The sequence below is a fragment of the Lasioglossum baleicum genome, chromosome 1 (genome assembly GCF_051020765.1).
Source record: "Lasioglossum baleicum chromosome 1, iyLasBale1, whole genome shotgun sequence".
In the NCBI taxonomy this organism is placed as follows: domain Eukaryota; kingdom Metazoa; phylum Arthropoda; class Insecta; order Hymenoptera; family Halictidae; genus Lasioglossum; species Lasioglossum baleicum.
The window spans coordinates 10,928,749-10,951,932 of NC_134929.1; the positions used below are offsets into that span (position 1 = coordinate 10,928,749).

The window sequence follows — 23,184 nt, forward strand, 5'->3', positions numbered from 1 at the left end:
TCTGCATATAATATTATGCAATTTATTACCGAGTATACGTGTTGTGTTCTGTATCACTTACACTCTATCAGCAACTATATTAATTGAAACACGGTGTTGAAACGGTGCTCTGGCTGGCTCTGGCGAATTCACCGAAACACCATCACACCTGATCACACCATGTGGCAGATTTACATAGATGTTGCGTGCAACGCCAACAAACTAACCTCACCATGGACCTGGCGATTAGCGATGCAAAGTATGTAAAGCGAAATTTGAACCTCTTTGAGTTTCTACGTGTTTGCCGCGCAAAGTATCGAACTATCTACGTTGCGATATTAAATTCGATATTTGGAACTAATCGAAGCAAGTGTATTTAAATTTAAATTAGATTTTTCCAATTCCGTCAATACGCACAACAAATCATATTTGATGAGGATCATATTTCTTGGTTATCAAATAATGTGTGCAGAGAACGAGATAAGATACGAATTCTTCCACTAATACCACAACGCTTTATGCGAAAGTTCTTTTATGTCTCTTAGCGTAGTATTGCTAATTTCGAGTGATTGATTAACAAAACAAAATTGCGGTAAACATTTTGAAATGTTTAACAAAAAAAGCTCTTTCAGGTTATAATCGTAACAAGCCTATTTTTGTACTTCGAGCGTCATGTATTATATATATACTATCAAAACTCTTGTGCCAAACTATGAGAATTAATAACGCGGTGTGGTAAGTTAAAACGACGAAATTAATCGTTCGTGAACCGTTATTATCGAAGATTGCTGTCGTTCGGAATTACAATAATTGGACAGTGGATTTTATATGCATTTATGGGAAAAATTAGTAGGTGTAATTTAACCCTTTGGAGTCTGATTTATTTTTCGTTGGAATATATAATGGAAAACGGGATCTATTTGTCCCATTAGGCGCACGTAATACATATGGGTGGGACAGTGGGACACACATGTCCCCATAAACTCCAAAGGGTTAAAACAGTAAAGATATTAGACTTTACATAAAGATATACTGCTACATTATTTTCAACCAATTAAATATATTAAGAAAGGAAATAAACTTCTATTTCACTCCGATTTATTGTAATTCACCTAAAAAATTTTTATTTTGCATAAAGATCCGCTTTCTATAATAATAGCACCTATAAGTATATAGGCATTTAGATAGAGTACAGAGAGATCTACGTGTATAGGAGAAGAGAGAAAGAAGACGGGAATGGTGATCAAATGATTTTCTATTGATCGCAATTTTTCAGATCATATTCGCACGCAAGCGAGCGCGCAAGTGGTCATGATACAGATATCATTGAACTAGAAACACTATCACCGTCGTGTTAGATCTAGGCAAATGATCGCCGAGGGCAGTTTTCCAAACAATGAAGCTCTCAATTTAACTAAATGCATAACACAGTTATCTAAAATAAGTATTTAATCACCGATAGGACAGACGACTAAATCTGATCACCAATCGGACGAACCGTTAACTATTATACGCTTCTCTTCGTCGAAAAGTAATTTCATTGTTGGAACGTAGGTCAAAAGTACCAGTTACCGTGCCCCACCCGGTTATCGGATACAAAACAAATTTTTTAGAAATTAATAAAAATGACATGAAGTACATATATAGTATTACTTTATTTTCAAAAATAAAATTAATGTTTCCCTTTAAGATATAGAGAACATTAGTTAAAAACGCTTATTCCCCGGGACAACGCAATTTTCCTTCCCGATTATAGAAAATGCTAAGAAACTGCGTGATATATCAGAGAATAATAAAATAATGATTTTATTGTGCTGCGGCATAAAAACAATTGATCAATTAATTTGTTATCAGAAATTTCTTGGGTCCGGTAAATAGGACCAAAACTTCGGATTAAAACTTCGACGAAGCAAAATTTGACGATATACAGAATAAGAAAGGTTAATAATCGATCGTTTATCGCAAATAATGCAAAATAAATTAAAATGCCTTCAAATTAATAAAAAACTTCCAAATCGTCACTAAATATCCGGAAACTGGTACCTTTACCCTAATGAGTGTTACTCAAAGTAATCAATTTACTAGAATTCAATTTTAATAAGATAATATTACGCGTTATCTTTGATCGCTTGAACCGTCAATTACAATTGATAATTAAACAATTTTATTGCGATCATTAATCGCATGAAATATTTCCCAATTCTGACACAGATTAGTCGGCAATTTTGATTAGTGACAGATCGTGGCGCGGGCGTAGAAGCGCGAGAGAGAGAGAGAGAGAGCGAGAGAGAGGGTGGGAGGGAGGAAGTGAGAAGGAGAGAAAGAAAGAGGGTGGGAGAGAGAGAGAGGTCAGAGGAGACAGGGAACACCCCTGTTCTGAACACGGGAACAAAGTTTGCGTGCCGTGTGTGCATTGTGCATGTGGCTGCGGCTGTGGCTGTGACTGTATGCGCAGAGTATTCGATTCGGGTCTGACGAAGTCGCGCGAACGGACAGCATTATAAGACGGTGATCAACGGTGATCCAGCAGTCCATGGGCGACAGTCGAGGGTCTTCCTCAATCCGTGACACCGTTTGAAGCCGTACGATATCGTAAGATCGTGCAGACAAGCGTAAAAATCACTTTGCTCGGGTCGTGTGCTATTGAAAAATAAAGTCTTAGTGTAGTATCCGCCCTCTGTTTGCCATAAAAGATGGCACCGTCGTGCATTGAGGTGATCCTTGTTGGTTTCATTCTTGTCTTACCATTTCTCTACGAGATGAACAGAACCTTTCGTTACTATTTCAAGTTTCTCCTCTATTATGGATACGTGATGATCAATTCGATCACTTTGCTCCCAATCATGATGTTACGTCCACGGAACGTAAAGAACTTTATGTTAGTAATATACTAACAAATTTTATAAACGCTACTTATGTTCGTTTGTTACATTTCTGCCGTTGTGTGTGTGTGTGTGTGTGTGTTCTCGCATACTTTGTTTCTGTCGACTGTCTTGTTCCCTTGTTATTCTGCCTGGAAAGATAATATGGCAACGAGCAAATTTATTGAACGATGGTGGGTATAGTGTCCCAGCAGCAGTTCCAATACATTGATGCTGATGGTGGTGGTAAATGGTAGTGGTAGTGGTGGATGGTGGTGGTTCCGAGTAACTTGGAGTAACTTCAACCACTTACCCTACGAACTTTCCGTGTAATATGTCGTTCAAGTTATTAATTAAAACAAATCTCAGAGATGCCTGTCGTTTTTCGAAATGAAATGAAACGCTGTCGATATCTTGTCGATAGCGATCTGCAGGTGTTTACCGCGGATTTCGATTCTATTTACAATCTTCGAACGGCAGACATCGAATCTGTGGACGCGGTAACAAGCACAACCGACGTGACAATTAGGAGAAAAGTGTTAACCCATTGACGTTGCAATTACCGCGTCGATGTCGGTTGATTGACATTTAAGTACTTGATCGACTGGCGTATGTAGATTGTAGATCCGTGCAATATGTCGACGACAATAAACGCCCTTTTTTTCTTTCAAATTGACAGCGTTGTACGCGCGACATTTGAATTTAACGGTGACAGGTCTGTTCGGTTTCTTTTTTTACAAGATCTCATTCAATTTGCTATAATCAATTCTCTCACGTCTTGCGACAACAATTAGCGTCACACGATATTTTTATCTCTACACCGTTCGCGAATATATTTACGATTAAACAACATTTTTTATAAATGAATCGTATAGTTTTTATCGAATCAGTAATTGTCGAGAGAAACGAGAAATTCATACGCTTGGAAGTAATATCAATCATTCTTCAATAAATTTGTTATTTATGCAAATAACTCTGTTTTTATTGTATCGATGAATTGTATGCTATTTTGTAAAATGTTTATACGTAATTTATCTTTTAGATTAGCATCGTCTGTATGTTCCTGTCTTACTAATTTCTTGGGAGTCCGTTGGGAGCTCAGAGGAAGGGAGCATTTAGAACAAGATAGAGCATGTATAGTAGTATCAAATCATCAGAGTTCTTTGGATATAATGGGACTGTTCCAAATATGGCCAGTAATGGAGAAATGTACAGTTATAGCGAAAAAGGAGCTTTTCTACGCGTGGCCATTCGGTTTAGCTGCATGGCTTTGCGGTTTGATATTTATAGACAGAATGAATTCAGAGAAGGCTCGCATGGTCATGAATACTGCCACGAACAAACTCAAAGATAACAAGGTAATATATCGTGCAGACCATGTTGCAAAGATAAACAAACGGCTTTAAGCAATTATTCGTGTTTACTTTTATGGATTTTCTGTACAGATTAAATTATGGATTTTCCCTGAAGGCACCAGGCACAATACCGGTGAAATCCATCCTTTCAAGAAAGGTGCTTTTCATGTTGCCATCGCTTCTCAATTACCTATACTACCAGTTGTATTTTCTTCTTATTACTTTTTATCCTCTAAAGAGAAGAGGTTCGACTCCGGTAAGTTACATATGAATATAATATACATATGTATTATATATGTATCTCTAACAATAAGAATACTGCAGCAACAATTTTAGATTAGATTTTCAATAATAAATTTACATGTACACGTAATTTCAAAGGTCGAGTTATTATAACATCGTTACCACCAATATCTACAAAAGGTTTGAGTACGGACGACATTGAGCATTTAATGCAAAAAACGCAAAGCGCTATGACGGATGTTTTTCAAACAACCAGCCGTGAAGTGCAACTTTCCAGTAATCCTATAACATCTTAGAATGAAACGATCATTCTATGGCAATTTCAGTAACAACGCTATCGTTTAAAACTCAATGGTAACTGAGTCTCAGCTTGGAAACCAAAGACTATTTTTCTATGCCTTGTGTTCTGATTAGAAATTACAGTTTTGTTTTTATGTTGTTAATAAGCATTTTCTGCATATCTAACAATAAGACACTCCCGTCCATAAATCACAGGACACGTACTTATCTTCAACAAAATTCCAGCTTGATTTTATTGTTTTATTTTGATTAGACGTAGCTGTTATACGATAATATTTTAATGCAAAATTAAATAGATACATATACTGTTGGAATAAATGTCGGGAAAAAGAAATTGAGAAATTGTGGGATGATTATGGACAGCTCTAGAAGCGAAATTGGAAAACAATTACACCACATAGGTGCTTCAATAACAAAAAATCGTCTGCATCCAAATTTGAATAAGTGTCCAATGACTTATGGATGGAGAGAGAGAGAAGTGTATATGCAAAGACTATATGTATTAACTTTGTATGGCAATTGCTTCCTTGTTCGCATATCCATAACTGGTTTCTATTTCTACTCTATTTACATGTATACAATGTACACATATTCCATAACCGACTACCGATTTTTTGCAATACTGTTTTACTTATCTACTTTTATTCCATTTGTAAGGGTTTATCTAAAACTGGCTTGATTCGAATTACGTCTTTCTTCATTGTTGGTTTAGTGCTTTCAATGTTACGCTAAATCGAAATAGGATAACTGCATGTAAATCGCAATGAAACTTTATACGAATTTTGCGAATTTTATACATATGCGAACACAATGTTACATCACATGACATACTGTAACGTAAACCTTCATTTCCTTTTTGACACAAATAACAACAAAGTCATGTCACGGAACAACTTTTATATTTTTTTAGGACTTTTATAATTTTTAGGAAGTAACGGTAATCTGAATTTTATCTTCGAATTGTATATACCATTGATCTAAGTATATTTTACAAATATTTAAATATTAATGTTCATACAGCATTCGTTTAGACAATAAGTTTAGAGAAAAGGAATTTAGCCATAATTATTTTAGTATTTTATGTGAAATGTATTCGTTTATGATATTTTGTACTCGTTTATACATCTATTACATGCTTCCACTCACTAATGCACACGAGTAGTGGAAATTAATAAGTTCTGCTTAAATGATTAGTATCATTTGAAACTGTGAGTGTAGTCAATACATTACTTCCAGAGTTGGGCAGGAATTAATTACATGAGTAATTAATTACATCTTCAATTACAATTACATGTAACTGTAATTGTAATTGCAATTCCAATTCCAATGACATGTAATTGTAACTGTAATTGTTAGTAGCAGTTACAAGTAATTGTGGCTGGTAGCTGCAATTACTTGTAAGTCTTGTAACTGCTACTAACAATTACAGTTACAATTACATGTAATTGGAATTGGAATTGCAATTACTTTCGCTCAACCAGTAATTGTAATTGTATTTCTGCAATTCCAAATTACAGTAATTGGCAAGTAATTGTAACTGTAATTGAAATTACATTTTGCCCAACTCTGATTACTTATATACATCGATGAGAATATCAACGTTTCAAAATTCTTTTATTATGTTAACATTATAGATATTTTAATTATATCAATTGGCAGTGTAACATTTAAAAATTTCATTGTGTATTATTGTATAAATACAATTCGCACGCTGTGATAAATTTTAATTTGAGGTATGCTTTTCTAATTGTAATTACATTATCATAATGTTAAATTGAAACTAATAATAGTTGCATAGTTTCTTTATAAATTTACCATTTCCATATGTAGTAAGTAAATTAAGTGAACGAGCAGTTCTAATAAGTATTATTGGTACTAGAACGAATTAAGTTGTATTAGATTTTTGTGATTTAAATTGGGAACTGTTACCAAAAGAATGATTTATAGATTAATAAGATCGACGTACCATTATTAATGACATAGGTGAATATGGTATAATTCCAATGAAAATATTATTTAGAAATATTCCGATTTATTTCAAAAAGTTTTTATGCCAGAACTATGCATTTTCAATGCATATTCATTTGTTATCATGTATGATTACGTTTTAAGTGCCATATATATATAACAACTTTCGCATTTTAATTTAAAATCAAACATTTCATATGTACAGAAAATTATGCTAGTATTTCAAAGCTTACTGTATTCAGTATATGAAAATTACATATATTTATGTATTATGTGGTCACAGTAACAATTTAAAAATCTTCCAAATAGTAAACGCACAATTTTATATAAATATTTCGACGATTGATACGTAAGAAATGAAGAAAATCCAATTATACATGCAACTGAAGTAAAACATTTTATAATGACATGACCACGATATACTTTATTTTAAAATTCATTAAATTATCATCTTGTATCGAATGAGAAATATTGAAAATTTTTGAATGGTACACATCAAGATCAACACAGCAAAGGTGGAAGTAAAATAATAGAATTAAGAAGTCATCGTTGTACAACTACTATGATAATTGTATTACTGTTGGGTAGTTATAACATGCCTAGTTAATGTCGCAATAATTTCTAATTAATGTCGCGGTAATTTGTTGCCTATGTTCGAAACGAAAATAATCAGACCATGCAGTTTGTTTTGTGCATTCTTTATTGTAAGCGGTAATAGCATAGTACACTATAATGCAGCTTACACACTATGAACAAAGAACCAAAAAGTCATTACACGATCTAGGAATGTATGACTTTCTTTTCTTTCTAAATCCTTTAGATACAGCAATGTCTATTGAACAATTTGTTAACTATATTGTAATTAGTATAAGTAAAATAAACGTATTTCAGTCGATTAATGTTCTTATACATATTGGTAGATACTTGTCTTTACCATAATTAGAATACACAAGAACAAAATAAACTTGTATCAAAACAATATTTATATGCACAGTGTTCTTTAAGTCTAAATTAATTCTGTACATTACCACTTTGGGATGGCTTCAGCAGCTTTAACTAAGTTTCAAAAGTCGCGCATTAAACATTAAGAATCAGTATCGATTAACGTCATTGTCTTTGTTATTTCTGCTTCAAATCTATTGTCTGTTCCGATCAAAACATTCCATCCCCAAAGCGTTAACATTCGATAGATAGTGACCTTAGAATACAGGTGAACATAAAATTAAAGGTCCGACAGACCAGTAGTTGCCTTCTGCTGGCTCTCCGCCCATGCTTTGGCTATTGTTCTCTTCATGTCATCGTCTCCATCTTGATACATCTTCTTCATTAAGTTCATTATACTTGCACCAGGATCACCTTCGTCACCCATCTCAGGAATCACAGATGATTTCGATGCTTTTATCCTTTTCTCTACTCCTGTCACGTGTAACCATGTGTTTGCTTCTTTTTTAACAAGGGAAACAATAACTAGACCTTTCTTTACTTTGAAACTACTCTTGCTCGGTTCTATCTCCTCGCATAGATTATTGATCAATAAACTGTAATTCTTATTATCCAATCCAAGAACACGGAAGTCCAATGACTTCTCGGTGAAATTACATACAACAGATTCTTTGGGCAACTGTTGTACGTTCTCTAAGGTAATGTACAGCTTTACCATTGTGTCCGTTTGATCCCAACCATAATTATTTAATTTAACTTCGTATAATTTGGGAGAAGAAGTCACTGTTTCGTTGGATGGTTTCGTAGATGTGTTTTTATGATTCTCGAGCAACTTGTTCAAATCCGTTTGCAACTTTCGAATTTCAATACTGAGTACATCTTTCACTTTCTGTCTATTTGCTTGCTGGAGCAATTTGTTCAATTCTTCCACGTCCAACTTTAACTGTAACAAAGAAATAGAACGATCTTGTTATATGTCGTAACAATGTTTCTGACACATGAATTTTTTCGTTGTGATAGCTGCCATTTCCAAAAATTAAATAACAGATTTTCGAAAGTTTATTATAACCTATGAATATTCAAAATGTCGCTAAATATGTAAATGTCGTACATATAAAGAATTACAGTAATGTTTCTTTATCTAAAAAAGGAGGTTTGTTAGGATTACGATATTTACGATACGATAAATAATTTCATAAGTAAAAGAAAAATTCTCCATACCTCGTCGGCCTTAGTAGACATAGTTTCTCAAAAATGTTTCTCAACAAATATAATTCACACAAATCCAGCAGCACAGAAGAAACAGAATGTTTTTCAAGTTTTTGTTAATATAATTTATAACAAGATTAAATGCTTTTATATGAACAAGCGACACCACGCTACTAATTCGTCGACGATCAAGCTGGCACTGACCACGACCAGTGATCAGTGATGCCAGAATCGGGGACGCGAGGACGCTTCCCCTCCAGCACAGGTTCCCCCTCTCTGACGGACCGTCCTCGCCGTAGCTTCTGCTGCGCACGCGCTACACACGAACGTACTTCTACTCTGCCCGTGTGAGTGCATGCTCGATTGCACGCGCGCTACACACAAGCGTACCTCTACCATGTCCGTGTGACTACCTGCTCGACCGAACGCGTCGGCGACGTGTTCCTTCGATTTTCACCAATTTTCATGTTGCCGAAGTTTCGGAAGCACGAATCGGAAAGTCGGGATCTGGAGACGGCGCGCATTTGAATCCCGGGACGGCGCGGCGCGGCGCGGTGCACATTTTGCTATAACTTTTGATCTAAAAAAGATATCGAAGCGAAATTTGGACTAAATTTTTTTTTAAAAAACCGGGTTTAATGGTTCATCCTAAAATATGTTTTGTATTTCTTAAAAAATTTTTCTCGTTGATCTTTAAAGTTAAGGTAGTCCAGAAGGCCCCCAACACAAATTGATTTTTAGTCGAACCATGCTCAATAAACAATTACGAAAAAATTTATAAATATTCCACTTAATAGCACACATGATTGAGATTTTTTTCAGATTTTTCAGATTATGCAGACATGTTTAAAAAAATTGAAAATCTCGAAACATTCGAAGAAAATGCATATTTCGTATTGAACTTTTCGAGATACCAGTTTTATAAAAATTCATTAGTCCGATATTATTGAAACAATTGTCCTTAATTTTTCTCAGAATTTTTTATAAATTGTATCGTTAAAAAATCAAAATCAATTTTTTCGATACTTCTTTGTTGATGTATTATGTAATACTGAATATTTTTATAATCAGAAAAATAATGTACAGACTTGATAATGCAATATAAAATATTTTATTTACGTTATATTTCAATATACATATGTGCATCACTCCTAACAATTTTGGTAATCACATAATTATTGTAACGACATTTTACATATATAAGGTCGTTAAGTATGAAACTAGACAAATAAAACACAAATTTCAAACACATTTGTCGATGACAGACATTTATCCCTTATGTCGGGAAAGCATTTATATGAAAATTCATCGCCCTCGCAAAGTTATAATCAATTAACTTTGCACTCGTTTTCGAACTAGTGAGGTCGTGTTTTCTTCGTTAATCGTTCGATAGCTTAGTTCATATAGTAAACAGCCAACAGTATGGATGAAGAGAGTGGAAGAGATGAGAGAAAGGATGAGCAGCGGAACCGGGGGTCCAGAGTGTGTGAATGAGTGAAGAAGAATGTGTGAGGAATGAGTGAACGGTGTGCTCTCTCTCTCGTGTTTAAGTGTAAATTTAAGTTAAGAATGAAGCGATAAGGAAGGTGAAGTTTGTAAGCCGAGCGGAGGTCCGTGTTTGTACCCCGAAATGGGAAATAAAATACTATTATTATTATTATTATTATTATTATTATAGTACCCAACCAGCACAGATACAGCTCAAAGATAGCAGAAAGATGTCTGCCGCTAGACATTCAAATGTCTGAAAGATGTCTGCGAATGTCTCCGGAAAGTCTCTACAAGGGCTCCGGAAGGTCGTTTGTTACAAAGTTGCCTGTCTTAAAGTGGTCTTGAGAATGACTGTTAGTCGTGTTTCAGGCATTGTAGAGACATGTTCCACGACTCTGTCGGGCATCTTTTAGGCGACTTTCAGAAGTCTCTTGAGCTTGTTAGAGAGACGTATTTATGCGAAAAGGGAGTGGGAGGGAAAAATCAATTTACGATAATAGTTTAAAGTAAACGAACAAATAGTTTATTATAATAATATATGTACTATTTATAAAATAAAAATATATATAAAATAATATATATAAAACATTAAAATTAATATATTAAATTCTAATATATATTAGAAATAAAGTATTAAAATTAAAATACAATATCACGCACTTAAAACATTAAAATTAATATACTTAAATTAAAATATAAAAATTGAAAAGAAATATACAGTTGAAACATCAGAATCAGTATACAGGGTGGTCCACGCAACTTGCACACCAATAAATAACTTCCAAAGTATGCGTAAAATAAAATACTACATTCAGAATAAAATATCACGCACTTAAAACATTAGAATTAATATATTAGAAATAAAGTATTAAAATTAAAATACAATATCACGCACTTAAAACATTAAAATTAATACACTTAAATTAAAATATAAAAATTGAAATAAAATATACAGTTGAAACATCAGAATCAGTATACAGGGTGGTCCACGCAACTTGCACACCAATAAATAACTTCCAAAGTATGCGTTGCACGAAAAAGTTTTGTATACAGAAGTTGCATGGTCTGAAGGGGTACATTATGTAGTGTATTATTTTTTTACAGGTGGACGCGTAAAGGACATGTGAAGGTCAACTTAATTTTTTTAAATGGAATGAGGTATTTTTTAATACATCAATGCTGCAGCTGGACATTCGTTATAAAAAAGTACTAACCTATGTATGTCGAAAAATTAGTAGTTCAGGGGATATTTCAATTTAAATAACTCTAAAATACCATTACTGTCGTACTAAGACGTTAGTGTTTACTTACTTATGTAACGTCTTAGTACGACAGTAATGGTATTTTAGAGTTATTTAAATTGAAATATCTCCTGAACTATTAACTTTTCGACATACATAGGTCCAGCTGCATCATTGATGTATTAAAAAATACCTCATTCCATTTAAAAAAATTAAGTTGACCTTCACATGTCCTTTACGCGTCCATCTACAAAAAAGCTACTAATATCTGATTAATGCTTATTCAGGGGGCCTGTTTCTGGCGCCTCACCCTGTATACTAAAATTAAAAAATATAAAAATTAAAATAAAATATTACTGATAATGTCTGTGGTTGTAAGGAAAAACGCCGCATGTCACAATTTCAAAAATTCAAGTTTATGCATTCATTGAGCTTTAGACTTTAGAGTATAGGATTTACAGTAGCGGACAAAAGTTTAAGACCGCTCTAAAGAAGACGATAACTTTTTTAACATTGTACTATACGATTTGAACTTTTTTGGGAAGCTAGAGCAATTAGTTTACTAAAGGATGTGAAAAGAAATTTTTTCAAAAATTGCAATTGATCGGAATTGTTGAAAAAATACTAAAAGTTGATTTTTTAATTATTTTATGTGGACCTATATTGAAAATTTAAAAAACACGTTTTGTGTAGATCTGTGTCAATCAAACATATCCTGAAAATTTCGTAAAAATCGGTCGACGTTGCAATGAGCTACAAACGTTTAAAGATGGTAGAAATTGCAGATTTTCACGATTTATTGCCGAAAATCTGCAATTTTTACCATCTTTAAACGTTTGTAGCTCATTGCAACGTCGACCGATTTTGACGAAATTTTCAGGATATGTTTAAATAAACAATCAACTTTTAGTATTTTTTCAACAATTCCGATCAATTGCAATTTTTGAAAAAATTTCTTTTCGCGTCCTTTAGTAAACTAATTGCTCTAGTTTCCCAAAAAAGTTCAAATCGTATAGTAAAATATTAAAAAAGTTATCGTCTTCTTTAGAGCGGTCTTACACTTTTGTCCGCTACTGTACATATTTACCAGAAAAAAAGTCATGGAAACACGTTTGGAAGGCTCAGACAACAATGCAATTTAACCAACCTCCTATGTCAAAGTATTAGTGATCGAAAGTGGAAGTATATGTGACATGCGGCGTTCTTCCTGATAACCACAGATATATTGAAATTAAAATCACTTGGTCACACTCGCTTTGTTCATGTTTCTTGCGGCTGCCGTCCACTTTGGCTTTCTCCGCTGCACCTTGAATAAGAATATCTTTGTTTATTAATTTGCACATGAATAATCATTATAATAATAATATTAAAATAAGGGTGATAATTACATATAACAAGGCTGGCCGTTCGATAATTTGCAAACGGTTTTTTGCCCTTCCGGCCCAATCAGCTATAGCAGACTGCCATGCCAGCACGTCAGTCATAATGATACCTAGACTTTCCTGGCAAAGTTGTAGCTGTTGTGCCCCCCGTATTGTGCACTTCTGCTGCCTAAAATAAAAAATTGTTATGTAGCATATCACATTCTGTTAATTTAATGAAAATGAAAGATAAACGTCAGCTACTTTAAGTGTATTTATTAAACAAGTCATTGGTCTCTTCGGCCTCCTTTGCTTTTCTTCTAGTCTTCGTGTAGCCGTCTAGAAGCATTATATAATTATTATTTTAATTATACATGTATGGTGTGTAACTACTTTAACTTACCAAAGGTACTGTTTTTGAAGATCTTTACAGAAAAGTGCTCCCACGAAGGTTGAGGCAGTTCACATTGTTGGATTGCGTTGCTCAATTTTGATTTGTGTACCGGTGGCCAATAACATTTGTCGCCTTCCAGCCAACTATTTAGCACCGCTTCTACCGTTCCGTCCGCCAAAAATTGGACAACGGTCCATGTATTTGTAGGCATCTCCATTTGTGTGTATATATTCTAAGAATTGAAAAGTATGGTAAAATTTAGAGACTAATTTAAACATATATGTAATTACGACGTAAATATATTTAATTAAAGAATATATTTAGAAAAATAGCAAATAGAATGAAGGAATGGAAATATGACCAATTTTTGTTCATTTTTTGACTTCACACTTATTTACACATTAGGGCGGTAGACTCGTTTCCAGGATTGCAATCAATTGCAATCCCGCACCCTTGCAATCCTGGAAAAAGCAGTCTACCCCCTTACAATACCGAAAGTACTTTCTTTGACTTTCTTGCCAACCCCATAGTAAACTTCGAATATAGCGCAATATAGCGGAAGGGCATCAGCAAAAGACACTAACGGTAACAAATAACAGCAATGGAAGTACTTACTTTTGTAAATATACACTCGTCGGATAAATTATCACTATTACAATACACTAATACAATTAGACACTTCTCTAAACCTGGTGTCGACCGGTGTCGACCATGTGCGCCGGACCAAAAATAGTAACTTCAACAGCGCCACTCGGGGTGAACTACGAAGACAGAGAAGCAGATATGTTTCTCGCAGGAAAGACACTGACGGAGAATATATGAAACAGCTTGATTTTTTCGATCACGCGGGTAAGACGCATTTCGCGAAGAAGCAATATTTTTTTATGCTCTTTGTGTTGAAATATTCTCTGCATTATTGCGGGGTCCCGTACAGAGCCCTTTTTTGGATTTGGCTCTTGGAACTTTGTAAACAACAAAAGTGTACATTTTTATGGAAGAACTTTTTTTCTGTACACTTTTTCCGAATGCTCTTTGCGTTGAAATACTCTCTGTATTATTGCGGATTAGCATGCAGAGCTCTTTTTTCGAAAAAGTGCACAGAAAAAAGTTCTTCCTTAGAAGCTGTATCCCCCTACTCCACCCCACTCTTTACCGGCGGCGTAGGAAAAACAACGTCTCCGGAAAATGTCTCTCAGTCGCCAAAAAGATATCCTTTATGGAGACGTTGCATTTACGACTGAAATGAGACAGCTGAAAGACGTTCACCCTCTGCTGTGAAAACAACGTCTCCATAAAGATATCTTTTTGGCGACTAAAAGACGTATCTTTGGGACATAGACGTTCAGACGGGACGACGACATGAAACAGACATCTATGAGACGATGTGTGCTGGTTGGGTAAACAGCCTACAGTTTCTTTGTCGCGTTTTTAATACTTTTTAATGGGTTTTTAACATTTTTTTATCTTATTAGGAATTTATTTTAGTGAATGACCATATTCATCGATAAAAAAGGATAAGTATACGTTACTATTTATATTGAGTCCTACAAGATTGCAATTAGAATTACGATTTTAATTATGTCTACTTTTTCTTTGAATATAGCAACGCGTGGGTGTCAGCGGTAATGAAATAGCAGATTCAAGAATGACTTCAAAGAAAAGCGAAGTGTATCGTTACATTAATATTTCATTCTGTAAGTACTTTGTACTTATAACTTTAACTATGTGTTTTTTTTATGTTGTAGAAAGACAGAGGACCATTTAAAATCGCGGTAACGTAAAATCAATATTAGCAGATTCAAGAATGACTTCAAAGAAAAGAGAAGTGTATCGTTACATTACTATTTCATTCTGTAAGTACTTTGTACTTATAACTTTAACTATGTGTTTTTTTTTATGTTGTAGAAAGACAGAGGACCATTTAAAATCGCGATAACGTAAAATCAATATTAGCAGATTCAAGAATGACTTCAAAGAAAAGAGAAGTGTATCGTTACATTAATATTTCATTCTGTAAGTACTTTGTAATTATACCTTTGACTATGTGTTTTTTTATGTTGTAGCAAGGCAGAGGACCATTTAAAATCGCGGTAACGTAAAATCAATATTAGCAGATTCAAGAATGACTTGAAAGAAAAAAGATAAGTGTATGATTACATTAATATTTCATTCTGTACTTTGTATAATTATAACTTTAACTATGTGTTTTTTATGCTATAGAAAGGCAGAGGCCCATTCAAAATCGCGTGTGTGTCAGCTGGAGTGGACTTTCTGGACAACGTAAAATCAATATTAGCAGATTCAAGAGAATGACTTCAAAGAAAAGATAAGTATAAACTATACTATAAAGTTATACATTAATATTTTATTCTATACTTTGCAATCATGACTTTAACTAATTTTTTTTTTTTTTTGTTATGTTACAGAAAGGCAGGGACCATTTAAAATCGATTTTCGTAACCGGAGATGTATGAAACTTGACAAATGTGTTTGAAATTTGTGTTTTATTTGTCTAGTTTCATACTTAACGACCTTATATATGTAAAATGTCGTTACAATAATTATGTGATTACCAAAATTGTTAGGAGTGATGCACATATGTATATTGAAATATAACGTAAATAAAATATTTTATATTGCATTATCAAGTCTGTACATTATTTTTCTGATTATAAAAATATTCAGTATTACATAATACATCAACAAAGAAGTATCGAAAAAATTGATTTTGATTTTTTAACGATACAATTTATAAAAAATTCTGAGAAAAATTAAGGACAATTGTTTCAATAATATCGGACTAATGAATTTTTATAAAACTGGTATCTCGAAAAGTTCAATACGAAATATGCATTTTCTTCGAATGTTTCGAGATTTTCAATTTTTTTAAACATGTCTGCATAATCTGAAAAATCTGAAAAAAATCTCAATCATGTGTGCTATTAAGTGGAATATTTATAAATTTTTTCGTAATTGTTTATTGAGCATGGTTCGACTAAAAATCAATTTGTGTTGGGGGCCTTCTGGACTACCTTAACTTTAAAGATCAACGAGAAAAATTTTTTAAGAAATACAAAACATATTTTAGGATGAACCATTAAACCCGGTTTTTAAAAAAAAAATTTAGTCCAAATTTCGCTTCGATATCTTTTTTAGATCAAAAGTTATAGCAAAATGTGCACCGCGCCGCGCCGCGCCGTCCCGGGATTCAAATGCGCGCCGTCTCCAGATCCCGACTTTCCGATTCGTGCTTCCGAAACTTCGGCAACATGAAAATTGGTGAAAATCGAAGGAACACGTCGCCGACGCGTTCGGTCGAGCAGGTAGTCACACGGACATGGTAGAGGTACGCTTGTGTGTAGCGCGCGTGCAATCGAGCATGCACTCACACGGGCAGAGTAGAAGTACGTTCGTGTGTAGCGCGTGCGCAGCAGAAGCTACGGCGAGGACGGTCCGTCAGAGAGGGGGAACCTGTGCTGGAGGGGAAGCGTCCTCGCGTCCCCGATTCTGGCATCACTGACCACGACCACGACCACGACCACTGACTGTTTACTACAGCGACAGCTCAGCAGATAGAAACTTCTGGAGAGTTCGTGGCAATCCACGATTTTTGGAAATATTCGTATCCGTTCTGGTCACGATTGTTATATTTGACGATACGAATATTTCATTCAAAAATTCCGCACGTATTTTTTGTTTAGAACTCAATATAAAAACAGTACATTCAAATAAATTCAGGTAATAATATCAGAGAGGATTGTGATATCCGCGTGTGTATTGAAAATACTCTCTGATACTCTCTGACTTTATCATTCGGTATTGTTCACTTAGAAGTGAGAGTATGTTGAAATAAACTAGATGGCGCCATCATTTACTTCTAGTCTCCATGAAGTATGGCGCAGATGGAATGCGCAGTTCAGTCGAAGAGTAGGGATATCCCCACTCTTTGGTTCAGTTTGTTTGAATCGTGATTGGTTTGTTTAAATTCTAACGAATGTTTATTGTTGTTGCAAGCTGTGTGCACAGAAAGGTTATGTTGGAATATTTATCGATATGAATAACTGTAGTTCATCGGATGCGTCGCATTCGAAAATGCCATTGAATCATGATACAGCAGTTCAGAAACGTCGATCTTCTGTCTTCTACAATCGTGTAATTGCTTTTGACCAGTATGAAGGTTAGTGATCATATTTATATTTACATTTTCTATTATCGTAAGTTTTAAACAATTCGCAGAGATGTATCGTGTCGACAAGACTTTTTACAGTAATAGTTAAAATTCTGTATGACAGTGAAAGCATAGTTTCTAACCAAAAATACACAACTTGCAGAAGATGAAAAGTCTCTGGATAATAATGACGTAAAGGCGTGTGTATCTGAAACACCACAAGTGGAAGCGTTTGACTTGGAACAATATATATGTAGCCTTAAAAATGAGAGGACGGAGTGGCTAAAAACGCTGAAACAAAGGAGAGCTGAACGCAAGAGCTTGACAAAACAAAAGTTGCGTTTAGAAAATGAAGGGCAACCTGTTGATCTGACTGCTCTAACAGATTCTGAGAAAGCTTTCGTTGTGGCCCGCCCAAACTATCAGAATATCTGGAAAAAGAATAAAAAGTTAAGAGAAACAACGTCGAAAGTATTGATACTGAATCAGATGGTGTACAAATTAAATCAGAGATTTATTTTCAAAATGGAGAAAAGACTTAGTAAATGTACAGGAAAGATTATCGAGATGTCTGAATCGTGACATACACACTGTAATGTTGTTGGTACAATGCTCATGATAAAATTAAATATTTACATTATATGGACATTCTACTTTTATTATAAGATAAAAGTAAGATACCTGTAAGCAATGGAAGAACAAAAACGTTTATCTTTGTACAGAAACAATGTAGATTTTATATATAGACGTAAGTATGTGTAAATTATAGGATAATATAAAGAAAAACAGTATGTAGTCCTTAATTATTTAAAACCAATTTTCTCTTTCCGATCTAAAAATATTCATGGCATTGTCATCGAATCGATAATGATATATTCGTATCGAAGCAAACCTGTGTTTCAATCCTGATTGCATTAAAACGATTAATGTTTTAAATAATGTAAAATAGAATACAGAAACCAGTAGAGTTGTCATCTGTGCAAGTAAAAACTCTTGCGCCTAGCGATCTTTCTCTCTTTTTGAGATAAATACTCTTTCCTCGAGGTACTACTGTGTAATTCAAGTATATGATTTATTTTTCTGACGATCTCCTCGCCAGTTATTGAATCTGCCTCGAATTCATGACTTTTGAATTGTCCGGACGACACTGCTCGAAAATATTTATTTATTAGTCAAGTTTTGTCTAGATGTGAAACTTGTTATACATATAGTATAGCAAAAGCATACCTAAAATATTTTCGGAAGTAGAAGAATGTGGAGTATAAACTAACGTAAAAATTGTCTTTGATCCCTTTGTTTCCGTGATTTCACACCAGGCAATATTGTCTATTTGGTAGCTAACTGCGCGTTGCCTGTTCCAAAATCGTCCAGCACCTTTACCAGTTATTATTGGATTGATTTCGATTTTTTCACCTGAGATACCTAGGTAAATTTCAGTCTTTGTTCTGACTTTATTAATTATGTATACCCTGTAAAAAGGAGATACAAAAATTAATATTGTGAAACGCGATTGTATGTCAGCAATGCATATTAGAATGAAAAAATGCCTGTATGATTGGTATAATGGAGCTTCCATGGCAGTGGTGTGACCTTCCATTTTCGCCAAATCTTCGGCAACTTCTTGTTGTTCTTTGTTCTGTTTCTCTATAAAACTTTCTTCGTCGATCGTTTCAATGCGAGTGATCATATTGTGTCTCGCACGGTCGCTCGCTTTCATTTCCGTGAGACCGAGCGTAGTAAACTCAAATTTAGAAATAGTTTCCCTCGGATCAAGGCACGGTAAGTCCCAATCAACTTCGCCGTCGTCTTCGGTGAAATATAAGCCGTACCTCGTGATGTCGTCCCTGAAAACGTTCGACTATCAAAATATTTCCAGCAACAAATCGATATGCGAGACCGAAGCGATTCACACTTTAAAGGATGATCCGGATGTTCGTTCGCGTATTTGTAACAAATTAATCCAATGAATTCCAATACTTTCGCTGTAGCGACTACGATTACTTGTAAAGGGTACATTCTGTGTTCTTTTGGTAACATACACATGAAAATCCTGTACTTTCTGATAGGGATATCGACTTGCGCCTGTGTACAAATTTCATTTAAACAGGAATACCTAAATGTTCTTGTTACACAACTTGATACAATACATCGATACGTACGCTACCATCGAATTTAGCGTACTCCATAAATGGGTTTTGCGGCAAGTTTGGACATTTCTCGAGCTGTTCAGATAAAAGAGAATGCCTTTTAGTACCCTGGCCAGTCTTTTTACGAAAGTCTTTCCTTTGAAATAGCTCCGATTGCTCGGTAAGAGATATCGCAGGATTGTTCTCCCACTTTACAGTGACTTTGGCAGCCTTCTTTTTCTCAAGGTCCATTTTCTCCAGTCTTTTAGCAGTATTAGACCGTTCTCTGTGACTGTATTCTATATCTGTGGTAATATTAAAATTACATCGATAATTATGTTACGCTGGAATAAGAATGATAATCTGTTGGAAAAAGTTACCCATCTGTACATCATAAGACTCGCCGAGGCCATCCAAATCTTCGTCGTCGCTTGACTCCATACCAGGATAACAGTGTAATGTGCCATTCGATTTTAATTGTTTAGGGATATCCTCTCCGACCATCACTATCTCGCACTGGCCTTAAATCGTATCGTGTAAAATTTTTAATAAATGATACGAGCTTTTCTCCTCGTTGAGCATCCTGACGTGTAACCTTAATAAGACGTGGGATGTACCTGTGTTGTCTGTCAGTAAAAAACTATCTCGGATGTGTGACAGGAGCCAGTGGTCATTGTCGTATAAAGCCATTCTCTTTTTACTCGGGTATTTTTTATACCGTAAAAACTTGGGGCAACTATTGTTTAAACGAACGTTTGCTTCAGTCTTATTTCGATCTTGATGTGTAAACACGTCGGTTATGTCTCTCGCCGATAGATGGCTCCACAGACACCGTTTAGACCGTTTATCTGTTACCAGAGAGTATCGAAACTGAAAATACTTAGTAGGGGCACCGACCAAATACTTCGAGTCGTCAAACGTTTAAAAATTCCTACGGGAAAAAATTCTAAGATCCAGAAATTCCTCTTTATCGAGAATTTCAAAAATTTCGAGAACTCGTCTCGATCCCGAAAAAATTCTCGTCGCGACCCGACGCAACATTTTCGGGTTCTCGCACACCTCTAGAAAATAGCATAGGGCATAGGGTCATAGGAGATGGGTCAGAGTCAGTCCCAAGGGAAGAGGAAATGGTTTCTAGGTCCACGGACCTTTCTTCTGGACCTTTTCTGGAGCTGTCAGGGTTCGGACCGCCAGGACTCCCCCAAATTCCCGGAGATAGTGGTATGTATTATTATGGGTATAATTAGGCTTGGTAAACATATTTCCAAAGAAGAATATATTGTATAAAGGTTATATCTATTTTCTGATATGACTTTTTCCATCTAAAAAAGGCCATTCGATACACTGTGGAGCAGTTCAAACTAAACGCATCAAACTGAAAATACAGAACAAAAATGAGACAATTTCGATATAGCCTTGCGGCTTCGTTTCATTCTTTTTACCTACTGTTAACATACTTATTTTACTTTATTGGTAACTATCGGGTTATATCTCGAGCTATATGTGTATGTATAGCGGTAAAGAGGAAAAAGCAGCTAGCCGATCGTTGGTGTACTCACTGTATGTACACGCGGCAACGTACGACGTATACGAAGCGGTAGTTTTGCCACGTTTACCATGCTAATGGAAAACCTTATTGTCCGTTGGAATGAAAGCGAAACAGCGCTCGCGATCAAACTTTTCATTATTTATGGATTTCGCCGAGAACCCTCTTCTTCCCCGAGGATCTGGGTTTTATCGATAATTTCCTGCCTGGGAGAAGAGCTCCGAGACGATGGACGACGAAATCTTCAAAGAATAACACTGGTTATGAATTCCAAAATAGAGTCCTATTTTGATCTTCACCGTTTAATTAACTCTCATCCGACTCTCGTGTTAATTTGACACAGTTTTCCCGAAATTATTTTTTTTAATGCGAAACGGATAACTCTGAAAAAGAGAACAATAACTGTTTATCTTATTATTTTATCGATCTTTTACCGCTGTGTCAATTTGACACCGAGAGACAGGTCCAGTTCGTGAAATAAGAGACGGATGAGGGTTAATAGCTGTTAATAGCGCTTCTATTCGTCGGCTAGTTATCTGCCAATGGAAAGTAGAGTTCGCTGCTTGGAAGCATCTCGCAATTTCTCACGTATGTAGCTAACGAAACTTTTTTTTTGTCTCCGAATCCGGTGTACTTTTGCGATCACCACAACGGTGGTCGGACCAAGTACAAGGTGGATTACATTTTTCATTCTCCGTTCGTTCTTGGATGGTCTTCTCCAGCCGTATCCAAGCTGCGGAATTAATATGTCGGGTGTTCGCGTTCGGGTACCATTTCATTTGTCCCTCGGCGACCTCGGGTTGCCGGTTGCATACGGACCTGCATGCATATTACGCGAACTCTCTCGTATGCGCTTCCAGCGTTCATTTGGATCGGAGCTTCCCAATTTTATGAATTTCTGGGATGCCCGACGATGCCGACGGTCCGTTCTATTGCAGCGGCTAACGAGCAGAGCTGTTCCGTAGCTTCGCTCGCCGGTTGGGAACCGCTGTTTTCCAATAAAAATTCACACGGACGAACACGGACGAGGTGGATGCACGGCGCGGACGTTAACACGTGTATCCGGCATCCATCAAGTTGGCCTCGGGCGCGCGATGGCGGAAACGGAGTCCCAAAGTAATACGAAGAACCCTCGTTGTCGTCGCGACGGATCTCGTTGGCGTCGGCGGCCGGCGACTACGAAACTCCGGCGTACACCGTAATAACCGGGTTATGCTACAAAGCCGACAATTAACCGACCAGTCAGCCACCGCTATTCGTCATCCTCCTGGTTGGCCCAGGCTGCCAGCGTTCAAAGTATGTATCGCGGAAATTTCCGGGACCGAGAAATTCCCCGACCGTGGAATCGACTGTTCGCCAACTCTAGGAGAAACAGTTCAACCAACAACGATCGCTTTGAAAGAGGAAAACAATCTCGAAACTCGGTTCGAACGCCGCGAACAAGATTGCGACGATTTCGCGGACTTTCCGAGAAATTGCGAATTTTACGCGTTTTCGATTGTTCCCGGCTCGGCTGAACGGACTCGACGAGCGAAACTTGGGAACCATTGAATCGAACGGGCCCCGCGAAATCCGTTTTGAGCGAAATCCGCCTTATGCATATCCTGCCCCCTCGCTGGCTTGTTCAGCTGCCCCTTACGTGGTGTATCAACTAAACCCTCACGGCTGTCTCTAGTGTGGACCCAGGAACTCTATTCGAGCCAGAGTTGGTCTCAGGGGACTGGGCCCCCTTATACAGGAACACGTCAACGCAATGCAGGGTAGACCTGTATGATTTTTTAGGCATTTTCAATCATTTTGATCCTTTCACTCGCGCAGACACGCACATAAACGCTTAGCAATATTATTGCTGTGTAAAAGATTAAAAATTTAGAAAATTTCTACGATGCACTTCTTCTGATGCACTAATCATCTGCTGATTTTGCTCCGAAGATCAAGATTTTGATGGTTTCCTCGGATCGGCTAATGGCGGACGGGACGAGACGAGGTTTGCGATAGGA

General features: G+C 36.0%; 4 protein-coding genes and 1 long non-coding RNA gene across 11 annotated transcripts; 2 read left to right on the forward strand and 3 right to left on the reverse strand.

Moving 5' to 3' along the window:
* Positions 1–93: 93 nt before the first annotated feature.
* Positions 94–7,601, forward strand: Agpat1 (1-Acylglycerol-3-phosphate O-acyltransferase 1). 4 transcript variants are annotated; one of them, XM_076437056.1, is made up of 4 exons: positions 94–238; positions 3,883–4,198; positions 4,286–4,451; positions 4,577–7,601. In XM_076437056.1, exons 1-4 carry the CDS (start codon positions 213–215, stop codon positions 4,732–4,734), a joined length of 666 nt encoding a protein of 221 aa, XP_076293171.1. In that variant the 5' UTR covers positions 94–212; the 3' UTR covers positions 4,735–7,601. The 4 variants fall into 4 exon arrangements, with proteins under 4 accessions (XP_076293171.1, XP_076293148.1, XP_076293157.1 ...); XM_076437033.1 differs by lacking the exon at positions 94–238 and adding an exon at positions 2,342–2,857; XM_076437042.1 differs by lacking the exon at positions 94–238 and adding an exon at positions 2,885–3,169.
* Positions 7,389–9,087, reverse strand: LOC143215172 (calcyclin-binding protein). Its single transcript, XM_076437071.1, has 2 exons — positions 8,870–9,087; positions 7,389–8,591 (listed from the first exon to the last, which is right to left on the reverse strand). Exons 1-2 carry the CDS (start codon positions 8,888–8,890, stop codon positions 7,929–7,931), a joined length of 684 nt encoding a protein of 227 aa, XP_076293186.1. The 5' UTR covers positions 8,891–9,087; the 3' UTR covers positions 7,389–7,928.
* A 1,609-nt stretch (positions 9,088–10,696) lies between these two features.
* Positions 10,697–14,658, reverse strand: LOC143207232 (uncharacterized). 2 transcript variants are annotated; one of them, XR_013008645.1, is made up of 5 exons: positions 13,960–14,348; positions 13,354–13,576; positions 13,215–13,289; positions 12,978–13,140; positions 10,697–12,895 (listed from the first exon to the last, which is right to left on the reverse strand). It is a non-coding gene; the product is annotated as an uncharacterized LOC143207232 (long non-coding RNA). The 2 variants fall into 2 exon arrangements; XR_013008646.1 differs by lacking the exon at positions 13,215–13,289 and having other exon boundaries at positions 13,960–14,658.
* A 2,657-nt stretch (positions 14,659–17,315) lies between these two features.
* On the reverse strand, positions 17,316–20,458 carry Sin1 (SAPK-interacting protein 1). Of its 3 annotated transcripts, XR_013008641.1 has the most exons (8): positions 20,256–20,458; positions 20,019–20,159; positions 19,672–19,943; positions 19,425–19,594; positions 19,060–19,356; positions 18,740–18,981; positions 18,405–18,659; positions 17,316–17,943 (listed from the first exon to the last, which is right to left on the reverse strand). XR_013008641.1 is itself a non-coding variant. In XM_076420418.1 (7 exons), exons 1-7 carry the CDS (start codon positions 20,326–20,328, stop codon positions 18,484–18,486), a joined length of 1,371 nt encoding a protein of 456 aa, XP_076276533.1. In that variant the 5' UTR covers positions 20,329–20,458; the 3' UTR covers positions 17,316–18,483. The 3 variants fall into 3 exon arrangements, 2 of the variants coding, with proteins under 2 accessions (XP_076276533.1, XP_076276545.1); XM_076420418.1 differs by having other exon boundaries at positions 17,316–18,659; XM_076420430.1 differs by lacking the exon at positions 20,256–20,458 and having other exon boundaries at positions 17,316–18,659; positions 20,029–20,159.
* Positions 17,386–18,661, forward strand: LOC143207221 (uncharacterized). Its single transcript, XM_076420439.1, has 2 exons — positions 17,386–17,521; positions 17,676–18,661. Exons 1-2 carry the CDS (start codon positions 17,398–17,400, stop codon positions 18,092–18,094), a joined length of 543 nt encoding a protein of 180 aa, XP_076276554.1. The 5' UTR covers positions 17,386–17,397; the 3' UTR covers positions 18,095–18,661.
* Positions 20,459–23,184: the final 2,726 nt, after the last annotated feature.